Here is a 22022-nt window from a genome sequence, read left to right as displayed (position 1 = left end):
ATGTCTCCTGTATTAGCAGCAGATTCTTTACCACTGATTCACCAAAGTGTTCTTTACATAGTAATGGGACTATTGCCCCCAGGTATCCACCCTTATCAGTTCAGTTCAGTTCAGTTGCTCAGTTGTGTCCGACTCTTTGCGACCCCATGAATCGCAGCACACCAGGCCTCCCTGTCCATCACCAACTCCTGGAGTTTACCCAAACTCATGTCCATCGAGTTGGTGATGCCATCCAGCCATCTCATCCTCTGTCGTCCCCTTCTCCTCCTGCCTCCAATCCCTCCCAGCATCAGGGTCTTTTCCAATGAGTCAGCTCTTCGCATGAGGTGGCCAAAGTATTGGAGTTTCAGCTTCAGCATCAGTCCTTCCAATGAACACCCAGGACTGACCTTCAGGATGGACTGGTTGGATCTCCTTGCAGTCCAAGGGACTCTCAAGAGTCTCCTCCAACACCACAGTTCAAAAGGATCAATTCTTCGGTGCTCGGCTTTCTTCACAGTCTAATTCTCACATCCATACGTGACCACTGGAAAAACCATAGCCTTGACTAGATGGAACTTTGATGGCAAAGTAATGTCTCTGCTTTTTAATATGCTATCTAGGTTGGTCATAACTTTCCTTCCAAGAAGTAAGCGTCTTTTAATTTCATGGCTGCTGTCACCATCTGCAGTGATTTTGGAGCCCAAAAAAATAAAGTCAGACACTGTTTCCCCATCTATTTCCCATGAAGTGATGGGGCCAGATGCCATGATCTTCGTTTTCTGAATGTTGAGCTTTAAGCCAGCTTTTTCACTCTCCTCCTACACTTTCATCAAGAGGCTTTTTAGTTCCTCTTCACTTTCAAGATAAGGGTGGTGTCATCTGCATATCTGAGGTTATTGATATTTCTCCCGGCAATCTTGATTCCAGCTTGTGCTTCTTCCAGCCCAGCATTTCTCATGATGTACTCTGCATATAAGTTAAATAAGCAGGGTGACAGTATACAGCCTTGACGTACTCCTTTTCCTATTTGGAACCAGTCTGTTGTTCCACGTCCAGTTCTACCTGTCGCTTCCCTTATCATTGCAGACAAATAGCAGACATTTAAAAAAAATTCTTGGGTAGGAATCCTTCCCCATCTGATCTAGTCTGGGTGGATTTTTTTTTTTCCTCGCTTGCTCTCTCTTTTTTTAAATTTGTTTTTATTTATTTATTTGGCTCTGTCAGGTCTTAGTTGTGGCATCTTAGTTGTGGGATCTTCCATTTTTGCTGCGTCTTGTGGAATCTTTAGTTGTAGCATGAATACTCTTTAGTTGTGGCATTTGGGATCTAGTTCCCCAACCAGGGACTGAACCCAGACCCCCTGCATTGGGAGTGTGGAGTCTTAGCCACTGGACCACTAAAGAAGTCTTTTTTTCTACTTATTTCCCCCCTCTCTCTTTTACCTCCATGCCTCTAAATTTCACAGATAGCTTTGTAACCTATTTAATACCTGTTTTTAGGAGGTAAGCTTCAGGAGATATGGATTGTATATCTTGTTTATTGTTGTATCCTCAGCCCCTAAAATAGTATTAGGCATTCATTCATTTAGTTGACAAATTCTTACGGAGTGTCGTGTGCCAGGCCCTGTACTAGGCATCAGGTGGGGGTGGGGAGGGGAGTAGTGGTTTGCCAAATACTGACTCTGTTCTTATGGAACTTATGTTCTAGTGGGGAGAGATGGAGAACAAACCAATGCCTATTATCAGGAATGGTAGTGAGTGAAGCAGGGTGAGGAGCATCTGCTCCAGGAAGTGGACTCTGATCATTGACCTTGGAGCAGGGACCTGAAGGAGGGGAAAGGGGAGCTGCAGGGAGGTTTGGGAGAGTCCAAGGCAAGGATACAAGCCCTGAGGGTAGAGTGTACTTGGCTGACCTAGAGGCCAACAGGACCCGGAGGCAGCACAGGAGTGGAGTAGGGAGTGGCACCTTTGAAGGCCACTGTAAGGACTTCAGATTTGATTTGGAGTGAAATAGGGAGATTTTCTGGGGCTTCCCAGGTGGCGCTGGTGGTAAAGAATCCCCTGCTAATGCAGGAGATGCAGGAGACACAGGTTCAATCCCTGGGTTAGGAAGATCCTCCAGAGGAAGGCACGGCAAGCCACTCCAGTATTCTTGTCTGGAGAATCCCATGGACAGAGGAGTCTGGTGGGCTGCAGTTCACAGAGTTGCAAAGAGTTGGACATGACTGAAGCAACTTAGCATGTATGCGTGCAGGGAGCTTTTGTAGGCTTTTCAACAGAATGACAGGTGTCACCTATGCGCAGACTCACTCTGGCTGCTGTCCTGATAAGACCCTGAAGAGGCTCAGGAGAGGAAGCTGGGAGAGAGTGAGGGGTACCAGGCAGACGAGGGTTGCCAACTTCCTTGCTGGCGGTGCACACATTCAGATTCTGGGTAGAGCTGTGGCTGAAGGCAGAGCCAACAGAACTGTTCTGTTGTCGCGGGTACGTAATTAATAAATATTTGCTGAGTGAATGTTGAATCATGAAACTCCTCATCGCCCGCCTGACTCCCCTGCATTAGAACGTCCATTTGCCTGCTGCCTTGAGTCTGCAGCCTGAGCCAATCAGCTTTTTTGCACCCACTGTGCCCGCCACCCAGACAACTCCCGAAGCCTCTGGTCTCCGTCTTTGGGGAGTTCCTGCCGCCTCCGAACTTGACCAGCTTCCCGGTTACGTAATTTCCTGGCCCCCAGGCTTCCACGTGGGTGATGTCTGCTGCATCATTAGATCACTGGCTGCCCAAGGATGGGGCCCCATCTGTCCTGTTTACAGGCACATCCCCAGGCCCCGCTAGGAAGCCAGGTGCACAAAACACGCACGTTAAACATTTGCTGCTAGGTGGCTGGATGAGTCGCTTACTCTGTTCCTCTGGGCTTTTTGGCTGCTGTTTCCTGCCCAGTCTGAAGGGCTCCACGCTGAGGCTGGAGTCCAGTTCAGGGAAAGCTCCCTACTTCTCCCCCACAGAACCCAGGTCCTTGTTCCTTTCATACTCCATCATCCCTGGCTGGGGTCTCCTCTAGCTCACGCAAGAGGTCACAGGAGGCCTGGGGTAGCTGCCTTTGGACTCTACAGACCCCACCTTAAACCATATGTTGTTTTCAGTTTCCAGAGTTAATTCTGCGTACCTCCCTCTCTAGGCCCTATCTGAGATAAGACAAGACACCCAGTGGTAATTTTTCTAAACTTTTGTTTATTTTATAGCAATTGTCATGATTAGAGAAGTAAATAACACATTTAAAAACCTTCTCAGGGCCAAAGGATGCCAGAGTATTTACAAACACACGGTGGAGGACGGTGGCAACATGAGGGTCTGGAGCTGCGGGGCTGGGATCCCACCCAGGCCCCAAGTCAGGCTGGAATGCTGACACCAGCCACCAGGATGGTCCCACCGGCCACAGCGTGGGCCCGGGAAGCACTGGCAGCCTTAGGGCTCTGCTCAGCTGGCCTGGTGGCAGACCGCTTAGCTAACCTGTGGCCCTGCCTCCTGCCCAGGGGCTCGCCACACCCCACAGGCCAGCTCCGAGGGGCCTCTGGGAAGCACCGAAGGACAGGGGGCAGTGTAGGGGGCGTGGGGCTGGGACAGAGGTCGGGGATGACCCGGCCGGCCCGGGGTGGGACAGAGACACGCGCGCGTGCGCGCACACACAAACACCTGCACAGAAGAATCGCGAGGGTTTTTTTTTCCTAAGTCTTCAGGTCTACGGTGTGATTCATTTTTTTTGCTATTTACTTGTTCTTTGACAGTGACATAAACTGAGGTAAACATCTGTGACCAACACCTCTCCTAAGGGGCAAAGGGTCCCAGCCCCCCCAGCAGAGGTGGTGGCGGCGGCGGCAGCAAGGCCCCAACTGGGAGGGCGGGTGCAGAACCGGTTCCAGTCCTGCTTCCCTGTCGGCTGCCGCTGCCCCCTCCCTGTGCCTCTGAAAACAGGGGCTGGGCTACAGAACTACGGTCCCTTCCCAACTCTAACATCCTAGATACTACGACGAGGGAGAGACTCTCAAACAGGATCTTAACAGAGAGAGAGAGAAAAGAGGGCGCACGCGAGGGGTGTCTACTTGGAAACTCGCTTCCGTGTTATTGCAGGAGAGAGGGGATGTCGAGAGGCCTAAGGCAAAAGGAGAAGTCGCGGCTGGGAGAGGTACCCAGATGGGCTCCAGGTGGGATGGGGGGACGGAACAGTGATGGGGAGGCAGGCCCTGCTCCAAGACTTGGCCCTTGGGGGGGGGGTTTGCTACTTACCTGGCATGTGTTGGGCCCCCATGCCCGCCGGAGAGGTGGGTCTCTAGATGGGCGGGCATACTGAGGAGGGAGGGGGACCAGGCCCTGGGGCAACCGCACACTGTAAACTGGACCCGGGCAGGGCGGGGGGACCTATAGCCCTTTTGCGTGGTGGGAATGCGGGTGAATGGAGAAGTGGGGGCTCTCGGCCAGTGGGTCCCCTCTGGTTAGCCTGGCCCACTAGGGAGCTCCCTCAAACGGCCGAGAACCCCAGGAGGGACCCTGGAAGGTGTGGTCCGGGACAGCTGGCAGGGTGCTGCCAGGCAGAGGGAACAGCCTCTCCCGGGATGAGGTTATTGCGGGGTCCCAGGCCTCCATGGACAGGGCAGGAGTCGTGAGGGTGGGCTTTGTGAGGCTGGGCTCCTCTGGCCTGTTGGGCTGCCTCGGGGCCTTAACGGGCCTGCAGATGCCTCCTTGCCGGGCTCCCTGAGGGGTGTGCTGAGCCGCGGGCCTGGGCGCCCTCTGGCAGCTGCCCGCTGAGAATTCTGGGGCGGAGTGACTGGGGTGTCTGGATGCAGCCACTGAACAGACAGGGCTAAACGCACATAGGTGCCTTCTGCATGTGCTCACACTTGCACACGTACCTGTTCACACTCACCCCCTCCCATTTCCAGGGCGCCTTATTCTCACACCCACACCCCAGTACCAGAAACTTGGGAGACGCCGGGATGGAGTCAGCCCCAGGCTCAGATGTTGTTGGACTCCAGCAGAAACCCGGGAGAAATTCCTGGCACAAGTAACCTCGCCACCTGCTCAAAGTCCAGGCCACTCAGTCTGGGCTGGGGCAGCGAGGATTGAAAGGATCTGAGCAAGATTTCCCTGGCCGGGGGAAGGTGCCCGTGGTCAGGCTGAGCTGGGTCGTGCCCGGGCTCTTAACTCATTCCCCGGGCCTGGGGATGCAGGGGCTTGAGGTCCCTGGCCACGGAGACCTTCAGTTGTCCTGAAATCCCAGAGGTGGGAGGGGGAGGGCTGCGGCCTCTCTGGCTGTGTGTGGTCTTGGCCGGCCGCCCTCCTTTTGGGCTCTGTGTCCTCATCGGGGTGGGGGGGACTGGGTGGTGGGAGAGTCACTGGATTCTTGGGGCCTGTTTACACACACTGCTGCGACATCCAGACGTTTGCTACATTTTTGCAGGGGGCGTGGTCCCTCCCCTCTAACCCTCCCTGGAAAGGGGCGGGTCTCAGATGAGCAACGCCCCTGCCCTCGGCTCTCCGCCCTCCTCCCAGCCAGTGCCTAGACGCCCTAAGCTCCTTCCTTCTCGGCCCCAACACTTCGATTCCTTTACGTTCCCAGGGTGGGGGTGGGGGCGGGAAGGTGGGGAGGGGGAACGGACCAGGGATGGGGCTGCGGGATTATCTGCCAGGGGGGTGCAAAGGGCCCGGAGCAACTAGTTCAGGGTCCCAGGGTTCAGGGAGGTGTGGGGGAGTCTGCCGGCAAGCTCCCTTGCTCCTGGTGTCCGGGGTAGGGGGTGGGGGGCCTCTGAATCCTCGGGTCTGTGGGGCTGGGCTCCTTTGGTGGCATCTCACCGGCCCGCCGCTGGGCCGGGCGCCTGCCTCGCCTACCACTAATCCCTCCTGCCGCCGTGGGGGGCTGGCCGCTTCGGCCAGGGCGGCTCCCCGCGCCCCGGCCTGGCTGCTGCTCGGCGCCCGGGCCCCGAGGGCGGCGGGGGCGGCTCAGACGCAGATTTCGATGGCCGTGGCCAGCACCACCTGCCCTTTGCTCTTGTCCGGGCGGCCGTCGGTCCTGCCGGGAGGCCCCGGGGGGGCCAGGCCGGGCTCGGGCACGGGGACCGGCACGGGCACGGGGACGGGGACCTGCACAGGTCCGGGCCCGACGGCGGGAGGCGCGGGCCGGGAGCCGCTGCCGCTCTCGGTCAGCACCGTCCGCTTGAGCGGCCCGGGCGCCTCGAGGCGCAGCGGCCCGGCGGCCGGCGGGCGGTCCCCGGCGGGCTTGCGCGCGCGGTGCGAGGGCCGGCGCCGTAGCTCGGACGTGAGCTCGTGCTTGAGGAAGCGGAAGACCTCCTTGGCCGGCCCGCGGCGCTCGGGCTCCAGCGCCAGGAGCCGCTGGAACATGCGCAGCGCTGGCTCGGTGAAGCGGCGCCACTGCGACGGCAGCCCCGGCAGGCGGCCCCGCTGCCAGCGTACGAACTCCTCGAAGAAGGCGTCGGCGCCCGACGCCGCCTCCCACGGGAAGTTGCCGGTGAGCACGCAGAAGATGAGCACGCCGAAGGCCCACACATCTACGCCCGTGTCCACCGCGAAGCCGTCGGCGCGGCCCGCCTGGCACACCTCGGGCGCTGTGTACGGGATGGTGCCGCTCACCCGCTTCACGCGGCAGCCCACGCGGCGCGTCATGCCGAAGTCGGCCAGCTTCACGCGCCGGCATTCGCGGTCGAACAGCAGCACGTTCTCCGGCTTGATGTCGCGGTGCACCAGCTGCCGACCGTGCATGAAGTCCAGCGCCAGGCCCAGCTGCTGCACGCAGCGCTTCACGGTGTCCTCGGGGAGCCCCACCTGCGGCCAGAGGGGAGGGCGGGAGAGCGGCTCAGGAGCGCGGGCAGGTCCCACCGCGCCCTCTCCTTCCATCCCCGCCCCGCCCCACTCCGCCCCACTCCGCCCCACTCCGCCCCACTCCGCCCCCTCCTTCCCATCCCGGCCCCGCCCCCTCCTTCCCATCCCGGCCCCGCCCCGCCCCTCCTTCCCATCTCGCCCCCGCCCCCTCCTTCCCGGCCGCCCGCCCCGCCCCCCGCCCCGCCCCCGCAACTACCCGAACTCCTTCCCGGGTCCCTTTCCTCAGCAGATCCGGGGCCAGCCGCCCATCCTTATCCTACTTGGGCATCCCCGGCTCCCTCCCTGGCCCCCGGGTTTTCACACACCCCTCGAACTTTGCCCACCTTTTCCCCCAATGCCTGTACGGAGCGCCTACTTTGGGCCAAGTACTGGGCTAATAAAGACCCCAGCCTGCACGGTCTGCTGTACGCCCATCTCCCTTAAACGGCGGCTCTGAGAGGCCTTGTCAGTTATCCAGCGGCAGGGCAGTTTCATCCTGGCCGACTGCAAAGCCAGGTGCGGGGAATCCCCGGGGGCAGCCTCCCCATCAAGGGCACCTCCTCTGGGAAGACTGGTGGCCCTGCCACCTCCCCTCTTGGGTCCCCACCTGTTCCTATGCGGCGGTGGAGGAGGGGGCTGCTGAACTTTATCCCACCCACTGGCTGGTCCTCATCACAGTGCGGTGCCTAAGTCACTTCAGTCATGTCTGACTCTCTGCGCCCCTGTGAACTGTAGCAGGCCAGGCTCCTCTGTTCCTGGGATTCTCCAGGCAGGAATACTGGAGTGGGTTGCCATTCCCTTCTCCATCATCTCAGGGCCTCATCTGGCTGTGGAGTGTCTGTTTCCCCTACTAGGACCATAGCAGGACCTTTTGTTCACTGTGTATCCACAACCCTCCAAACAGTAGGCGCCTAATAAATGATTTAAGTGAGTGGCCTGACTCCTCCTCAGCTCTCACACTCGGGGACCCAGAAGACCCTCTCCCCTCCCTCAGCCACCACCTAGGTACCTGAGGAGGAATAATGTCGAATAGGTCCCCGGCGGGCGCGTACTCCTGGGCGAAGACATAGCAGTCCTCGGTCTCAAACACGACGTCGAAGACCTTGATGATGAAGGGACTGGAGGAGAGGCTGTTGGTGATGCTCACCTCCCGCAGGAAGTTCTTCAGCTTGGTTTTGCTCTTGTTCACAAACTTCAGCGCCATCTTCGTGCCTAGCAGGGCGACAGTGAGAGCGGTGAGGAGCCCCCTCCCTGCGCCCCTGTGCCCCACACAGCTGTGCCTGTCTGCGCAGCCTGTCCGGGCCACCGTGCACGACTCGACGGGAGCCCCAGTGGGCGGGCTGTCCTCGTCTCACAGGTAGGAAACTGAGGCCCAAGAGGGGAAGGTCATGCAGCAAGTCAGTCAGCCTGGGTCCACTCTGCCCCGCCTGCAGGCCCCACGAGGCAGGCAGGCCTGCTGCTTCCTCCACCCTCTCATTTTCCTCCTAACACACTGTGTACTTACCTATCCTGTCTGTCTGCCTCCCCCCACCCCCAGAAGGCCCTTGAGCACAGGAAACTGTCTTTTTTTTTTTTTTAAGATTTTTGTTGTTGTTGTTGTGGACCATTTTTTTCAAGTCTTTCATGAATTTGTTACACTACTGCTTTTGTTCCTTGGCTGTGAGGCATGTGCCAGCCCAGTTCCCTGACCAGGGATGGAACCAGCACTCCCCTGCCCTGGAAGGTGAAGTCCCAACCACGGGACCACCAGGGAAGTCCCAGGAATCTGTGTCTTGTTTGCTATTGTATTTCCAGCGCTCACAGAACAGCCTGGTGCATAGCAGGTGCTCCAAAAACATTTCTTAAGCAGATGAATAAATAAGAAGGCATTAGACACACAGCGGTGAGGGCCTGCAAGGCACAGGTCCCTGACTCTGAGCTTGAGCTGCCATCTGTACCCAGCTGGGTACAGAGCTATGTGACATACATGTGTGTTCACAGAGCGCTTACACATTGCGGGTCCTGCCTTCTGCACTTCACTTTCACAACTCACTCTTTTATAAAGACCCTATCAGCTGGGCATTAATGCTCCTCTGTTTTACAAAGGAGGAAACCTAGGCACAGAGACGTTAAGTCACAGGCCCCAGGTCACACAGCAAGCAAGCAGCAAAGCTCAGGTGACCCCACGTCCAGGGCTCCTCCTTCTGGCCCGGTCCTCTGAGTGCAGCTGTGGGCACCTATGCAGCGCCCCGTCCCTGGCTGGCTGATGGGCACTGCAGAGAGCTTACACTGTGGCGAAGGTGTCACGTTCAGCCGTTAAGCAAGACGGCCCTGGAGCTGATGACTGGGGGCTCATCCTGGCTCACACTTTCTGTAGCTGCATGACCTGGGCTGAGTGACTGCATCTTTCTGGGTCTCAGTGTCCTTGGGATCTGAGGAAAGGAGACGCCACACGGACCTCACAGGGCCCTCTCCCACCTGCTGTTAACCATGGTGCTCTGTTCTCGAGCACCCCAGTTCAGCTTGGTCCACCTTCCCAAGGGAAGCTATCACATACATGCTGGTCAGCCCCCAAACACCACTGCCAGCCCTGACCTTTCCCCTGATTCCACATGTCCCCGGGCGCATCTCCTTGGCTGTCCCGAGGGCACTATCGTTCAGTTGCTGAGTCGTGTCTGACTCTTGGCGACCCCATGAACTGCAGTATGCCAGGCTTCCCTGTCCTTTGCTATCTCCTGGAGTTTGCCCAAACTCACGTCCATTGAGTCGGTGGTGCCAGCCATCTCGTCCTCTTTGGCTGTCCTCAGGGCACTGTGGATGGCCCCAGAGCAGCCCACCCTCCAGTGCGGGCACTCTACCCAGAGATTCTTCCGTTGTCCCCTCCTTCCCCGGCCGCTTCGCCCCACACTGTCTCCACAGGTACTGGACTCTGCCTCCCTGCTGGCCTCCTGGCCCCCACAGAGAGCCCCCGCCAGGTCCCCACTCTTGTCTTACAGCGGGCCGCCCTGCAGACACTCACCTGTGCCCTTGTAGGCCACCAGGTCGACCTTCCCATAGGTGCCCTTGCCCAGCTCCCGGACGAGTTCGTAGTGTTTGGTGACATCGCTCGCGGCCACTGTACGGAGGGTCAGCGCCTGCATGTCTTCGGTGAGGAGGGGTATGCCGGCACCCAGCCCAGGGGCGGTCCCTGGCCCGCAGCAGGGCAGGGAGTGGGGAGGCTCGGGCTCTGGGCAGCCCACGCTCATCTTCTCCCTGGTGTGGGGGTGGGGAGAGGGATGGAGTGAGACATCAGGCCCCTCCACCACCCACCTTCTCCCTGTCCAGGGACCAGGATCTCTGGGGCTGGGCCCGATGTCAGGCCTCAGATGACCACGAGGGGGCGATGAGCATCTTTGCTGCGAATGGTTGGTTGTTTAGTTGCTAAGGCGTGTCCAAACTCAAAAGACCCCCGGACTTGTAGCCCACGAGGCTCCTCTGTCCATGGGATTCTCCAGGCAAGAATACTGGAGGGGGTTGCCATGGCCTCCGCCAGGGGATCTTCCTGACCCAGGGTTCAAACCTGCGTCTCTTACGCCTCCAGCATTGGTAGGCGGGTTCTTTACCACTGAGTCACCTGGTTCAGTGGTAAAGAAGAATCACCTGGGAAGTTCCCCATCCTTTCTTGGAAGCTTCAGGGTCAGGCCTGAGCCAGCGTTCCCCAGAGACACGGCCACTGCCCCACCGCTCCCTACTTGGGTGTCTCACGCTATCATTCAGACACAGTGTCAGGCAAGTCACATGTGTTTATGTCATAAAGACATGCCACATACTGAGTTCACATGGGTGCTCCCATTCACAAGTACTGATCAGAACCCGCTCTTTGCCAGGTGCTGTTTGGAGCGCTGGGGACACAGCCCTGAACACACAGGACTTATGTTCAAGGTGGGGAAATGGACAATACACAGGGAGCCCACAAATTATGTACTGTGATAAAAGGTGACATGGGCTGCAGAGAAAATAAGGCTGGGGAGGGGAAGGTGGGGTGTGAGGGGAGGTTGTTCAGTCGCTCAGTCGTTTCGGCTCTTTGTAACCCCACGGACTGCAGCACGCCAGGCTCCGCTGTCCATGGGGTTTCTCAGGCAAGAATACTGGACTGGGTTGCCATTTCCTTCTCCAGGGGATCTTCCCGACCCAGGGATGGAACCCAGGTGTCCTGCATTGCAGGTGGATTCTTCACCGACTGAGCCACCAGGGAAGCCATAACAGGGGGCAGAAGTCTCAGACAAAATCGTGGCAGGGCGGTGCAGGCTGGCCACATCCCCACCACGGCCTTAGCCTTATAATCCGTCCCCGACCTCAGATGACCACACACAGCCCAGCTCAAGTACACAACTGCAGCTGTAGCTCCTGGGTCTCCGCCCAGGCTCCCCGGATACAAGGACAGAATGCCTGTTCTACCACGACCCATCCTCCACATTCACTGCTGGCCCCTTCTGTGTTCACATGGGCTGGGGGAGGGGGCTTCCTGGACACACCCACCCCTTCGGGGGTACTGAGTGTGCCTCTCGATGGTGCTGGGGGTGCAGAGAGCTGCAGTGGGGAGCGTTCGGGGGTGGGTGACAGCAAATGCTTATCTGGGGTCTGCATTTCTCATCCGTCTAATGGAGGGAGGCTTAGACCAGGGAGCCGAGCATCTGGAAGCAAGTGTCTGTGTCCATGTCTGTCTATGCACCAGTGAGGGAGGCTGGTGGTGAACCTCCTCTGGTGCTGAGCCTCAGCACCAGCTCCCTCCAGTCCCAGGTGGACCACCAGCGTTCTCGGTACCCACAGCCTGCCCCTCAGCCCCCACCCCTGCCCTAGCGGTTCAGAGTGAAGGTACAGACTTGGGGCCAGACTGCCCAGTTGGAAGCTGGGCTCGATTACTTGCTAGCTGGATGTCCTAGCGCAAGTTACTTCCTGTCTTTGTGCCTTGGTTTCCCCATCTTATAAAAAGAATACAGTAGTGTCTTTTCCCTGAGGGTTACAGGACATGAAGTGGTAGGTTCCTGGTGCACAGTAAGCGCCCCCCACCCCCCCCACGCCAAGAGGCAGGTTTGGTTGGGTTCTCATTCTGATGATGGTTTCCCGCTGAGCTGGGCTGGAGGCTGGGATCTGGGGTGAGCCCAGCCTGGGAGCCTGGCATCTTTACCCTGGCCGGGCCAGCCGCTCCCCTCCCAGGCCCAAACCCTCTTCTCCTCCTCTGCTTTCCCCTCCCCCCTCGGCACGACCCAGCCTCCCACTTCACGCGGAGAAGAGGAACATCAGGAGGGAACTTCCTGCCTCCCACCCAGCCCCAAACGGAGCTCCATCTGCACGTCCTCCCGGCTGGCTGCGGGGGGTGGGGGGGTGCAGCGAGCCGTCCTCCCCTCCTCTGGCTCCCGCCCCCTGCTCCTTCCTCAGTATCCTGCTCCCCCACACAGGCCCCTCCCCTCCCCTCCATTCATGAAATCTCATACGGTGCCCTCCCCTCGGAGAATTTCCAGCGAGAACCTAGGACCCCCAGCCCTGCTTCCTCCACCAGCGACACTGTGTCGAACCCAGCCCTACCTGGCACGGCCACCGAGTCTATGCAGTGCCTGCTCAGGGCAGGACAGCACTGGGCATCTCCCCGCTGCAGGGCTAAAGTAGGGTGACATCTCCCCTTGACAGTCTCAGGGCTAGAAGGGGTCAGCTCTCCTGACCCCAGTCACATGTCTGCCCACTGACTGGGTGGACAGGACTCCGAGAGGGAACAGCCAGGCCATGGGCTCTGATGCAGCCTGGGGGGGGTGGTCAGGCTGTCCCTGTGGAGCGTGTGGGGCTCCCCCCCACCCCCCGGGTGCTGATGAGTGCGCATCCTCTTGACTTGGAGCTCTTCCCCCCTGCCCATCAAGAAGAGACCCTGGGCTGCTCTGCTGACCTACTTCTGATATGCGCGTGGACTCCCCAAGGGCTGCCTCGTGTGTGCAGGCACCTGTGTGAACACGTGTGGCGATGCTCCCACTTCGGGCTTTGGTCCCATCAGGTCCCTCTGGGGCTGTTTTCTGCATCCCCTGGGAGCTTGACTGGCAGCTGCAAGTTGTTAGAAGCCCTTCTTCCCTCCCCCACGGACTGTGGGGTGCCTGCTTCTCTCTGCCGCTTTGGCCTCAAGAGTTGCCCTGGGTAGGCTCTGCGGGCTGGGTGGGGGGGCACACCGGCTTCCTCATCCCCAGGCTCAGCCCAGGCTCTGGCCACTGCCCAGCAATGCCGCTCATCAGCTTGAATGTGCCCCTGCAGCACCCTCTGCCATTCCTGCTGGCCTGCCCTCCCTGCCCCCTGCCCCCTCCCCTTATCTCATTATCCTCAGGTCCCACTCTTCCAGGAAGCCTTCCCTGCTGCCCCAGGTGTCAATTCCTGTCTCTGAGGGGCCCCAGGGTTCAGGCAGGGTCTGTATGCCTCTCTCTTACAGTCCCTGTTGTATATCTTGGGTAGTCTCAGCTTTATCCTGTCAGTCCCCATCAACAGGCCAAGACTACCCTGCGGGCTAGTGCTACATCAAATCCAACTCTCCATGGCCCCTTCCCTTGGTTCTGAGGGTCCAGGTTGTGGGTCTTCCATATCTTCCCCCCACTCACTTCTTCAATCCCCCTCTTCCTCCAGGCCTGTTCTCTGCAAGGTGTCAGCAGGAGACAAGGGATTGACCTGCACCCGTCCCTGATTGATGCTGCCGCGTCATCCCCCAGGTACGCTGCCTCTGACCCAGTTACTATGCACGTGACTTCAGAGGCGCAGTGGGGAAGGGATGGAAACAGCACGGGCCTTGGGGCTCAGCAGGTTTGGCCTTGATCCTAAGGTGTGCCACTTTTTAGCTGGGTGACCTTGAGTAAGTCACATCCCCTCTCTGGGCCTCAGCTTCCTCATCCGTAAGATGAAGAAAATAACAGTAGTAGCAGCAGTGACGGCTGACACTTAAATGTACTCACTGCATATCAAGCCCTGTTGGGAGGCTGACCTCATCTCTCATCTCGTTTTCACAATTCCAGGCATGTGTGCATGCTAAGTCCCCCCAGTCGTGTCTGACTCTTTGTGAACCTGTGGACTGTAGTCTGCCAGGCTCCTTTGTCTATGGGATTCTCCAGGCAAGAATACTGGAGTGGGTTGCTATTTCCATCTCCAGGGGATCTTCCTGACACAGGGACTGAACCTGTGTCTCTTATGACTCCTGCATTGGCAGGCGGGTTCTTTACCACTAGCACCACCTGGGAAACCCACAATTCCGTGAAGTGACTGGTATTAATTATCATTATTATCATTATTACTATTATTTTTGGCTGCACGGCGCAGCTTGTGGGATCTTAATTCCCTGACCAGGAATTGAACCCATGTCTTCTGCAGAGGAAGCATGAAGTCTTAATCTCTGGACCATCAGGGAAGTCTTCAAGGTAGGTATTATTAGTATCCCCATTTTAGGGGTGATGAGCACAAGACATGGAAACTGTATAACTCGCCCAGAGTCATCTCGCTAGTGCTGGCACTGGCTCCAAAGTTGGTGCTTTTAACCACCTCTATTTTTTTCCCAAGTCAGAATGTGGGAACATCACCTCCAGATCCCTCAGTATCCGAGTGGGGAAACGGAGGCCCAGAAGAGGGCACTGTCTCAGCCAGGGATGCACATGCCCTCCCGGATCTCCTGCGGCGAGTCGACTGGGGGCCAGGCACTCGTCCAGGTGTTAACTCACTGAGTTCTCACAACAGTCCCTGCGGCAGGTGTGCGTGCGTGCTCCGTTGTGAGGTGTGTCCAACTCCTTGCGACCGCATGGACTGTAGCCCTCCAGGCTCCTCTGTCCATGGGATTTCCCAGGCAAGAACACTGGAGTGGGTTACCGTTTCCTTCTCCAGGGGATCTTTCCGACTCAGGGGGTTGAACCATGCATCTCCTGCATTGGCGGGCGGATTCTTTACCTCTGAGCCACCTGGGAAGCCGAGGTATACCAGCTCCTTTTTTCAGGTGGAGACTTGAGCCCAAAGAGTGAAGTCAGACTCTTCAGCCTCACTGGGTGGTTGAAGGCATAGATGTCTGGTTATCATGGGGAACTTGACCTTAAGGTATTTCACCTTCAGCATCATCACTTCCTCCACTTGGAGGAGCAGCTGAGAACTTGGTGGCCGTGAACTTCCCAGCACCTGGTGTGGAGGCCCTGGCTGACCTCCGTTCACCCTGTGTGGTTGGTACTGCATCCATGCACACTCGAGGGCACGCTGCCCCTGGGGGCCCCATGTGACTGCACCTCCAGTGTGTGTCCTCCCTGACCCCAAGGGAGGCCGTAGATTCCCCATCTGTGCTGAAGGCAGGAGGGCCTCACCCAGCCTTCATGGCAGCGGTCGTGGCCCTGACCACAAAGGCTCCAGCCCCGTGGGCTGGCTCTTCCGCCACAGGCTGGGAGGGCCACGGTGGTGGGGGAAGAGTTTCCTAAGCAAGACCGAACCACCTACCACTTCCTGTTGGCAGGCGGCTCGAGCTGGGTCCCACCTTTGTGAAAACAACACCCAATGTGTAACCCAAGTCAGGTCTACATTGGGACCCCCTTCCCCACCACACACACACACAGTGCCAGACTGGCAAAATTTCACTCACTGGGTCCTCATAAGTGCCCTGAGAAGGGGGCAAGATGCCTCCTATTTTAAAAAAATCTGCTTAACTGAGGTGTAACTGGTATATCTAGGCTTCCCTGGTGGCTCAACGGTAAATAATCCACCTGCCAATGCACGAGTCACGGGTTTGATCCCTGGGTCGGGAAGATCCCCTGGAGAAGGAAATGGCAACCCATTCCAGTATTCTTGCCTGGGGAATCCCAAGGACAGAGAAGCCTGGTAGGCTATAGTCCATGGGGCCACAAAGAGTCAGACATGAATTAGTGACTGAACGACGGCAACAACTGGTATATCACAAAACTCCCCAATAGCAAGTGTACAACCCAATGATTTCAGTAAATGTACAGAGCTGTGCAACCACTGCCTCTGTCAAGTGATGCTGTCTACTTCGAGGATGAAGAGTAGAGGCCCAAGAGGTTGACGACTTACTGTGGTTATGACAGAGATGGCCATCTAGTCGTCAAAGCTGTGTTCCTGCTTCTGTGATTCAGAGCTGTCCTGGAGGGTGGCGGTCAACAGGGAACTACATCCCTCCCCTCCTTTGCATCCAGGTGTGGTCACCTGGTGTGGACACCTGTGGCAGGTTTCTCCCAGCGGCATGTCAACAGAAACGAGGTGTCACTTCTAGGCTGGGGCTTTTAAGAGTGGCTAAAGTGTCTCTCTTCATCTGTGGCTTGATGCAGAGGACCCCAAGACTCTAAAAGATGGTGGTGGAACTAAGGATGGGAGGAACCTGGGTCCCCAGGTGTTGGAGGCCTCCCGCTGACCAGTATTACCTGCTCTGGTATTTTGTGAACTGGAAGTAAAATGCTGTTCTATTAGGCTGCTGACATATATGGGATTTATTTGTTAGAGCAGCTGACATCACCCTGATTCAAGGGTTATGCTGCAGGTAAGCAAAAGAGCTGAGATTTGAACCTCAGTGTTTGGACTCCTGGGATGTGGCCAGAGGAGGGAACCTGGATGGTGGTAACACTGGCAACTGAGTGATAAGAATTCAGTTACTGGATTAGGTGGAGGGTGACCAGCCTGTGAAGGTAAGGGAATCTGCTCTTCTCCTGTCTTTTGGGAGAATAATCATCCCGGCAAATATTTACCGAGTGTTGACCGTATGCCAGGTGGTATGCGAACAGTGGATTAAATCATTTAATCCCAACAAGCCTGGGAGGTGGGTGCTACTATTCTTATCCCCATTTTACAGAAAGGGATACTGAGGCACATGGGTTGAGTAACTTGCCCCAGAGCTAATAAACAGCAGAGTGGGATCTGATCTCAGGCTATGCGGTTTTAGATCCCATGCTCTCATGCGCTGTGTCCTGCGAGGCTCCTGTAGGCAGACAGCAACTCAAAAATGAGACAGTTCTCACAGTCTCACAGTCTCCCAGCAGGGAGGAAGTGCGTTCTTCGTCGCTGGGAGCAGAGAAGCAGACACTGGGAGCCCATCTGTTGGGGGGAATCGGTGGGGGGTGAGATTGGACCGAGTCAGCCAGCCCTCTCTGTCACTCTGGGATTCTAAGATTCTCGGTCCCCATGCCAGGGCCCCTTCCCTCAGGTCACTGGACCCATGCTCTGCCCTTGGCACAGGCAAACCCCAAGGGTGTCCTCACAAAGCCCTGGCCTGGAAGGATGCCATCAAACAGTGATTGTGCCTTGGGGGAGGGTCCCCTCTCTGCGTCTGCAGTGTCACTAAAAGTCCCCGTGAAAAAGCAGCCATGATGTGGAATTTCAGGTAATGAATCGGGATGGAATTTGGCCTCTCTTCACCTGCTTCACTTTGCTTCTGTGTCAAATGAGAGGCTGGGCTTCCCTGGTGGCTCAGTGGTAAAGAACCTGCCTGCCAATTGACATGGGTTTGATCCCTGGGTCGGGAAGGTCCCCTGGAGAAGGAAATGGCAACCCACTCCAGTATTCTTGCCTGGAAGACCCCATAGAAAGAGGAGTCTGGCAGGATATAGCCTGGACTTAGCAACTAAACAACAATAACACAATTGAGAGGTTGTCACTTCATTCCTTCAGCTGTGGCTGAAGCCAGCTGAGCCAGCTCTCTGCATCCCACATTCTCCCCGAGCCTGTCTCCAGGTTTCTCCCCTCTAGTCCTCCCCACCTATGGGGGCAGATAAATTGCCTCAAGGCCAGAGTTGACCTGATCCTTGCCTTGTTCGCATTTTTGGTGGTTTCTTGTATTGGCCTATAGTGTTTTCTCCTGTTCAGCATCACTTTCCCTTTCTCTGGGGAATGGTTCCCTCCTTCAGTCCACTGGTTCAGTAGGGCTGTCCCCACCCTGACTCTCAGCCCAGACCTGATCCAGGGCCAGCCAACCAGGGGATCCATCCCATCCTCCAGGTCACTCTGGCTGGTTCAGAGATGAACATGTGATCCAAGGTGACCCACTGAGATCTCACTTTAGGACTCTTGCTGAAGTTATGAGTAAAGAGATACCTCTGACCCCTGGCCTACAAAGCTGAAGAACATAGGCCTGGAGCTGCTGGGGGCTGGCTGGCCAGCATGAGGGTAGCCCGAGAAAGAAGCAACAAAGAGATATGCAGTGCTGAAAGATGGAGAGATTTCTGATGACTCTGAGCACCTGGCTCCAGATATGCCTAAAGTCAGTCATACTCCTGAATGTTTGTTTCCTGAATCAATACATTTCCTTCCAGCTTAAGCCAATTTGAATTTATGTAGCTTACAGCCTAAAGCCTCCAGACAAGCATATCTGTTCAAGCCCAGGCACCGTGCTGGGTACTGGCACGGGGTGAGTAAGTTAGATAGAGGGTATGAGCCTACAAATCAAGGAGGCACACCAAAGAAGGACTCAGATAATCATGAGGCCAGGAAGGCCATGATCAGTGCTCTGCCATTTCCAAGGACACTGGCAGTGGGGATCAGGGTGCCTTCCTGGAGGAAATGACACCCAAATGGGCCTTGAAGAGGACTGACAATCTAGCAAGAAGCCCAGGAGCTCCTTGAAAGCAAGCCCCATGCCTTAATCATCTTGCTATTCCTAGCTCTTAGCCAGGGTGTGACAAATGCTGGGTGAATAATTCTTTACGTGTTTGGGAAGCTGTAACTTTTTATATCTTGGCTTTCCTGAATGTGACCCTGCAGGCACATAGCTATTTTCCCAAGGGTCTGCATGAGATATCATTAGCCCCATTTTACAGATGCAGAGACTGATGGCCAGAAGGGAACAATGATTTGCTCGAAAATGACAGAGAATCAGTGGCAGGGCTGGACTAGAAGCCAGGGCATCTGCAGGACAAGGTGCTACCCCAGCCCCAAACACAGCAAAGATGGTAAGTGACGCTGGTCACTGTGAAGAGAGGCTGGGGTGCCAGGATCAGAATGCTGAATACAACAGAGAGGAAGTTGACAGCGACAACTAACACTTAAGGAACCCCTGTCCTGTGCCAAGTCCCTCATGTAAATGACTCATCTAATCTGTTATTCTCTCCAGTTTACAGACAAGGAAACTGAGGCATAGAGCAAGTCATGTCACTTGATCAAGACCATCCATCCAGTAAGTGGCGGGGCCAGGATTCCAATCTAGGCATTATCACTGCAGTGTCCAAATGCTTCTCCACTATGCTCTACAGTCTCTAAAATGATACATTAATAATCAAAATGACTATTTATTTTCTCAATTGCCAATGCTTTACATTGCTGCTGTCATTCAATCTTCACAGCAACCCCATTTTACAAATAAGGATCCTGAGGCTCACAGGGGTTAAGCAATTTGCCCAAGGTCACCTAGCTGGTAAGAGGCAGAGCTGGGAATTGAACCTGGAATGCTTCCTGCTCTGTCTCCCTTTTCCTATCTTTGGTCTCTGGTTTGCAGCCCAGACCTCCCTCCAGCTCCATCTTCAGCACCACAGGTGTGGACAGCACCCGGGCTGGCTGGCATTAAATGCTTGGCTAGGGGAGGTCCAAGGAGGCTGGACAGCAGGACAGAGGAACTGCTAACACACCAACCAAGGCCCCCAGGGCGTGAAAAGGTATGTCTGGATATAGGTTGTTGTTTAGTTACTAAGTCATGTCCAAGTCTAATGCGACCCCACTGACTGTAGCCCGCCAGGCTCCTCTGTCCATGAGATTTCCTAGGGAAGAATATTGGAGTGGGTAACCATTTCCTTCTCTAGGGGATCTCCCCAACCCAGGGATCAAACCCACGTCTCCTGGATTGCAGGTGGATTCTTTACCATTGATTCATTTGGGAAGTCCATGGATATAGACACTGCCATTTATTTAAACAACTGATAGATGTTGACTGTGTTCATTCTACCTTTTGCTGCCACAGACAATGAGCAGCCTTGTACATAAGTCCTGTGGCAGTGTGCAGGTGTGTCTGTAGGACCAATTCTATAAGTGGGTTGCCAGGTTAAAGGATGAGTGCACCTGGGACTTCTATACAGAGGCCGATGTCCCCCAGGGGGCTGTGCCACTGGCCCACCCGTCATCAGGAGAGGGCTGTTCTTGCTGGGACACAGCAGCTGCCACCAGCTTCCTGGCTCTCTCCCAGCCTCTGTATCACTTTGTTTAGTATGTTATTTTGAAGTGAGGGGGAAAACAGGAATAAGTCTCTTATTTGCTTGCATTTGCATAAAGTAACTCGGGATGCAACCAGACACTAATGAAGGTGCTTGACCATCCTCAGTACTCTCTCCCACTGTTCTGAGCCATCATCAGGGCTCAGCTACTGCTCCCTTCCCTCCTCAACCTCTCCTTGACACAGCAGCCAGGGAGCCCATCAAACCCCAATCAGACCACATTACTCCCCAGCTCATCACCCTCCAGGGGCTCCCATCTCAGTGCAAGTCCTTACAACAGCCCTTGATTTACCCCTCTGACCTGTCTCGTCCCTCCTGCTGCTCCAGACACACTGGTCTCCCTGCTGTTCCCTGAACACGCCAGCTCCCCACCCGGGAGCTGTTCCCTCTGCCCCCAGACATCCACATGGCTCATTTCCTCCAAGTTCTGTTCCAACAGCACCTTCTCAACTAGGGCTATCCTACCACACTCCCCTTGTCCTGTTTTACTTTTTCTCCCAGCAGAGCGTAGCCCTGTCTAACATAACCCTGTCTATTGTGGATGTCTCTCTTCCCCATGAGAATGTAAGCAGCAGGAGGGGAGGGACTCTGTCAGGCTGGTCTCGTTCACTGTGCATCCCCAGCTAACACAGTGCTTGGCACATAGGAGGAAACTTAAATACTGGTGAATGAATGAATGAAAGAAGTGGGAACTCAATGACCAGGGGCAGGGTGAGAAATAAATTTTCACTGGGTACAGTCCTGTTGGATCTGGGGGGGGGGGGCGGTATAAGGAACCAGGCATGGTTAGGGGGCCAGACAATCCCAAGGGAGAGTGTGAGGGGAGATTATGCCCACTCATCCAGGCTCAGCAGCCTGGGGTGGGTGTCCCCAGAGAGGGGGCTGGGGGGAAGCAGTCGCCCAGCTTGGTTGCCCTGAATTACCACATGGAGCTGGCCCAGGCTCAGGAAGGTGGGGGAGCTGGGAACACTCACCCCTGAGGAGAGCCCACCCCCTCCACCCACAGCCAGTGCCCAAGTCTGGTTCTCTGCCACTTAACACCTTTTCAGAAGGGTGTCCCTGACCCTCCTGGTTTTTACCCCAGGGCAGAAATCAGTTCACATGTGAGCACTCCCATCCACTGTGAGAGAGTTGGGGTGGGGGTGGTCCAGAGCTGGGTCCTCTCACCCCAAAAAGAGAAGTGTGAATTGCCTGGGAAAGCTCTGGCCTTTGCTGCTCATGCCCAAGGAGCCTTGTGCAGCCCTGCCCCTAAACCCTTCTCTGCACAAGTTTCCAATCTATAAAATGAGCTATTTCATATCCCTTAATGGGTCACCAAAGTCTCGGTTCTCTTTCCCCTGAAAAATGTCCCCAGCCACCACCTACACACTTCTGCATACAACATCTGGGCCCCGAGGAGCCCATGAGAGGCCAAGTGAGTCCTCTCCCTCTCCTTGGTTCTTTAACACAGACTCCACCAAACATCCCGTCTTGCTCAAAAGGAAAAGGAGAATATTCTCAGGTCTTTTCATCTTGCCCTCGTGGTGCATATTCTGGCTGTATTCTCTGCCTAAGCCTCAGTTTGTCCATCAGTAAAATGGGATGAAAATGCCTATTTAATATGATGGGCTTCTGTGAGAATTAAAGGGGCACTTCCCACAGTGCTTGACACGGAGCAGATGCTTGGTAAGAATTTGTTTCACAGAGGGGACGGAGACCGTGGTTCTATCCTGGACCCTGAAGACGCTGTACTGTCTTGAGTGTCTTGGTTTTCTAGGCTGGACATGGGGGCCAAACTAGCTCTACTAAATCTCACCCCCCAGACCTGCCTGAGTCAGGAGGGACCTTGAAGATCACGCAGCCCACCCCCACATCTCCCAGGTGAGGAGACTGAGAGGGAGAGCTGAGACTGACCCGAGATCAAGCAGCAGAAGCTGGAAACCACTTGCTTCCCACTGCCCTCCCCACCAGGGGCGGCCTGGGGTTCCCTGCGCTGCCAGGTTCTGCTTCTGGCTCCAGCCTCTGCCTCAGCCTCCCGCC

At 56.1% G+C, this 22022-nt stretch overlaps 1 protein-coding gene across 2 annotated transcripts in view; it reads right to left on the bottom strand.

The window, feature by feature from the left end:
• Positions 1-3193: 3193 nt before the first annotated feature.
• Positions 3194-22022, bottom strand: part of SBK1 (SH3 domain binding kinase 1) — a 53665-nt gene continuing 34836 nt past the window's right edge. For both annotated transcript variants that reach the window (XM_065924550.1, XM_065924551.1), the window contains exons 2-4: positions 9851-10083; positions 7862-8064; positions 3194-6816 (exon numbers count right to left, since the gene is read on the bottom strand). In XM_065924550.1, the coding sequence (XP_065780622.1) occupies positions 5977-6816; positions 7862-8064; positions 9851-10076 (1269 nt within the window). In that variant the 5' untranslated portion in view covers positions 10077-10083 and the 3' untranslated portion in view covers positions 3194-5976. The remainder of the gene's footprint in view (positions 6817-7861; positions 8065-9850; positions 10084-22022) is intronic.

Source organism: Muntiacus reevesi, chromosome 2 (assembly GCF_963930625.1).
Source record: "Muntiacus reevesi chromosome 2, mMunRee1.1, whole genome shotgun sequence".
In the NCBI taxonomy this organism is placed as follows: Eukaryota; Metazoa; Chordata; class Mammalia; order Artiodactyla; family Cervidae; genus Muntiacus; species Muntiacus reevesi.
Note: the sequence above shows the minus strand (reverse complement) of the source record. Positions and strands in the feature narration are given on the sequence as shown.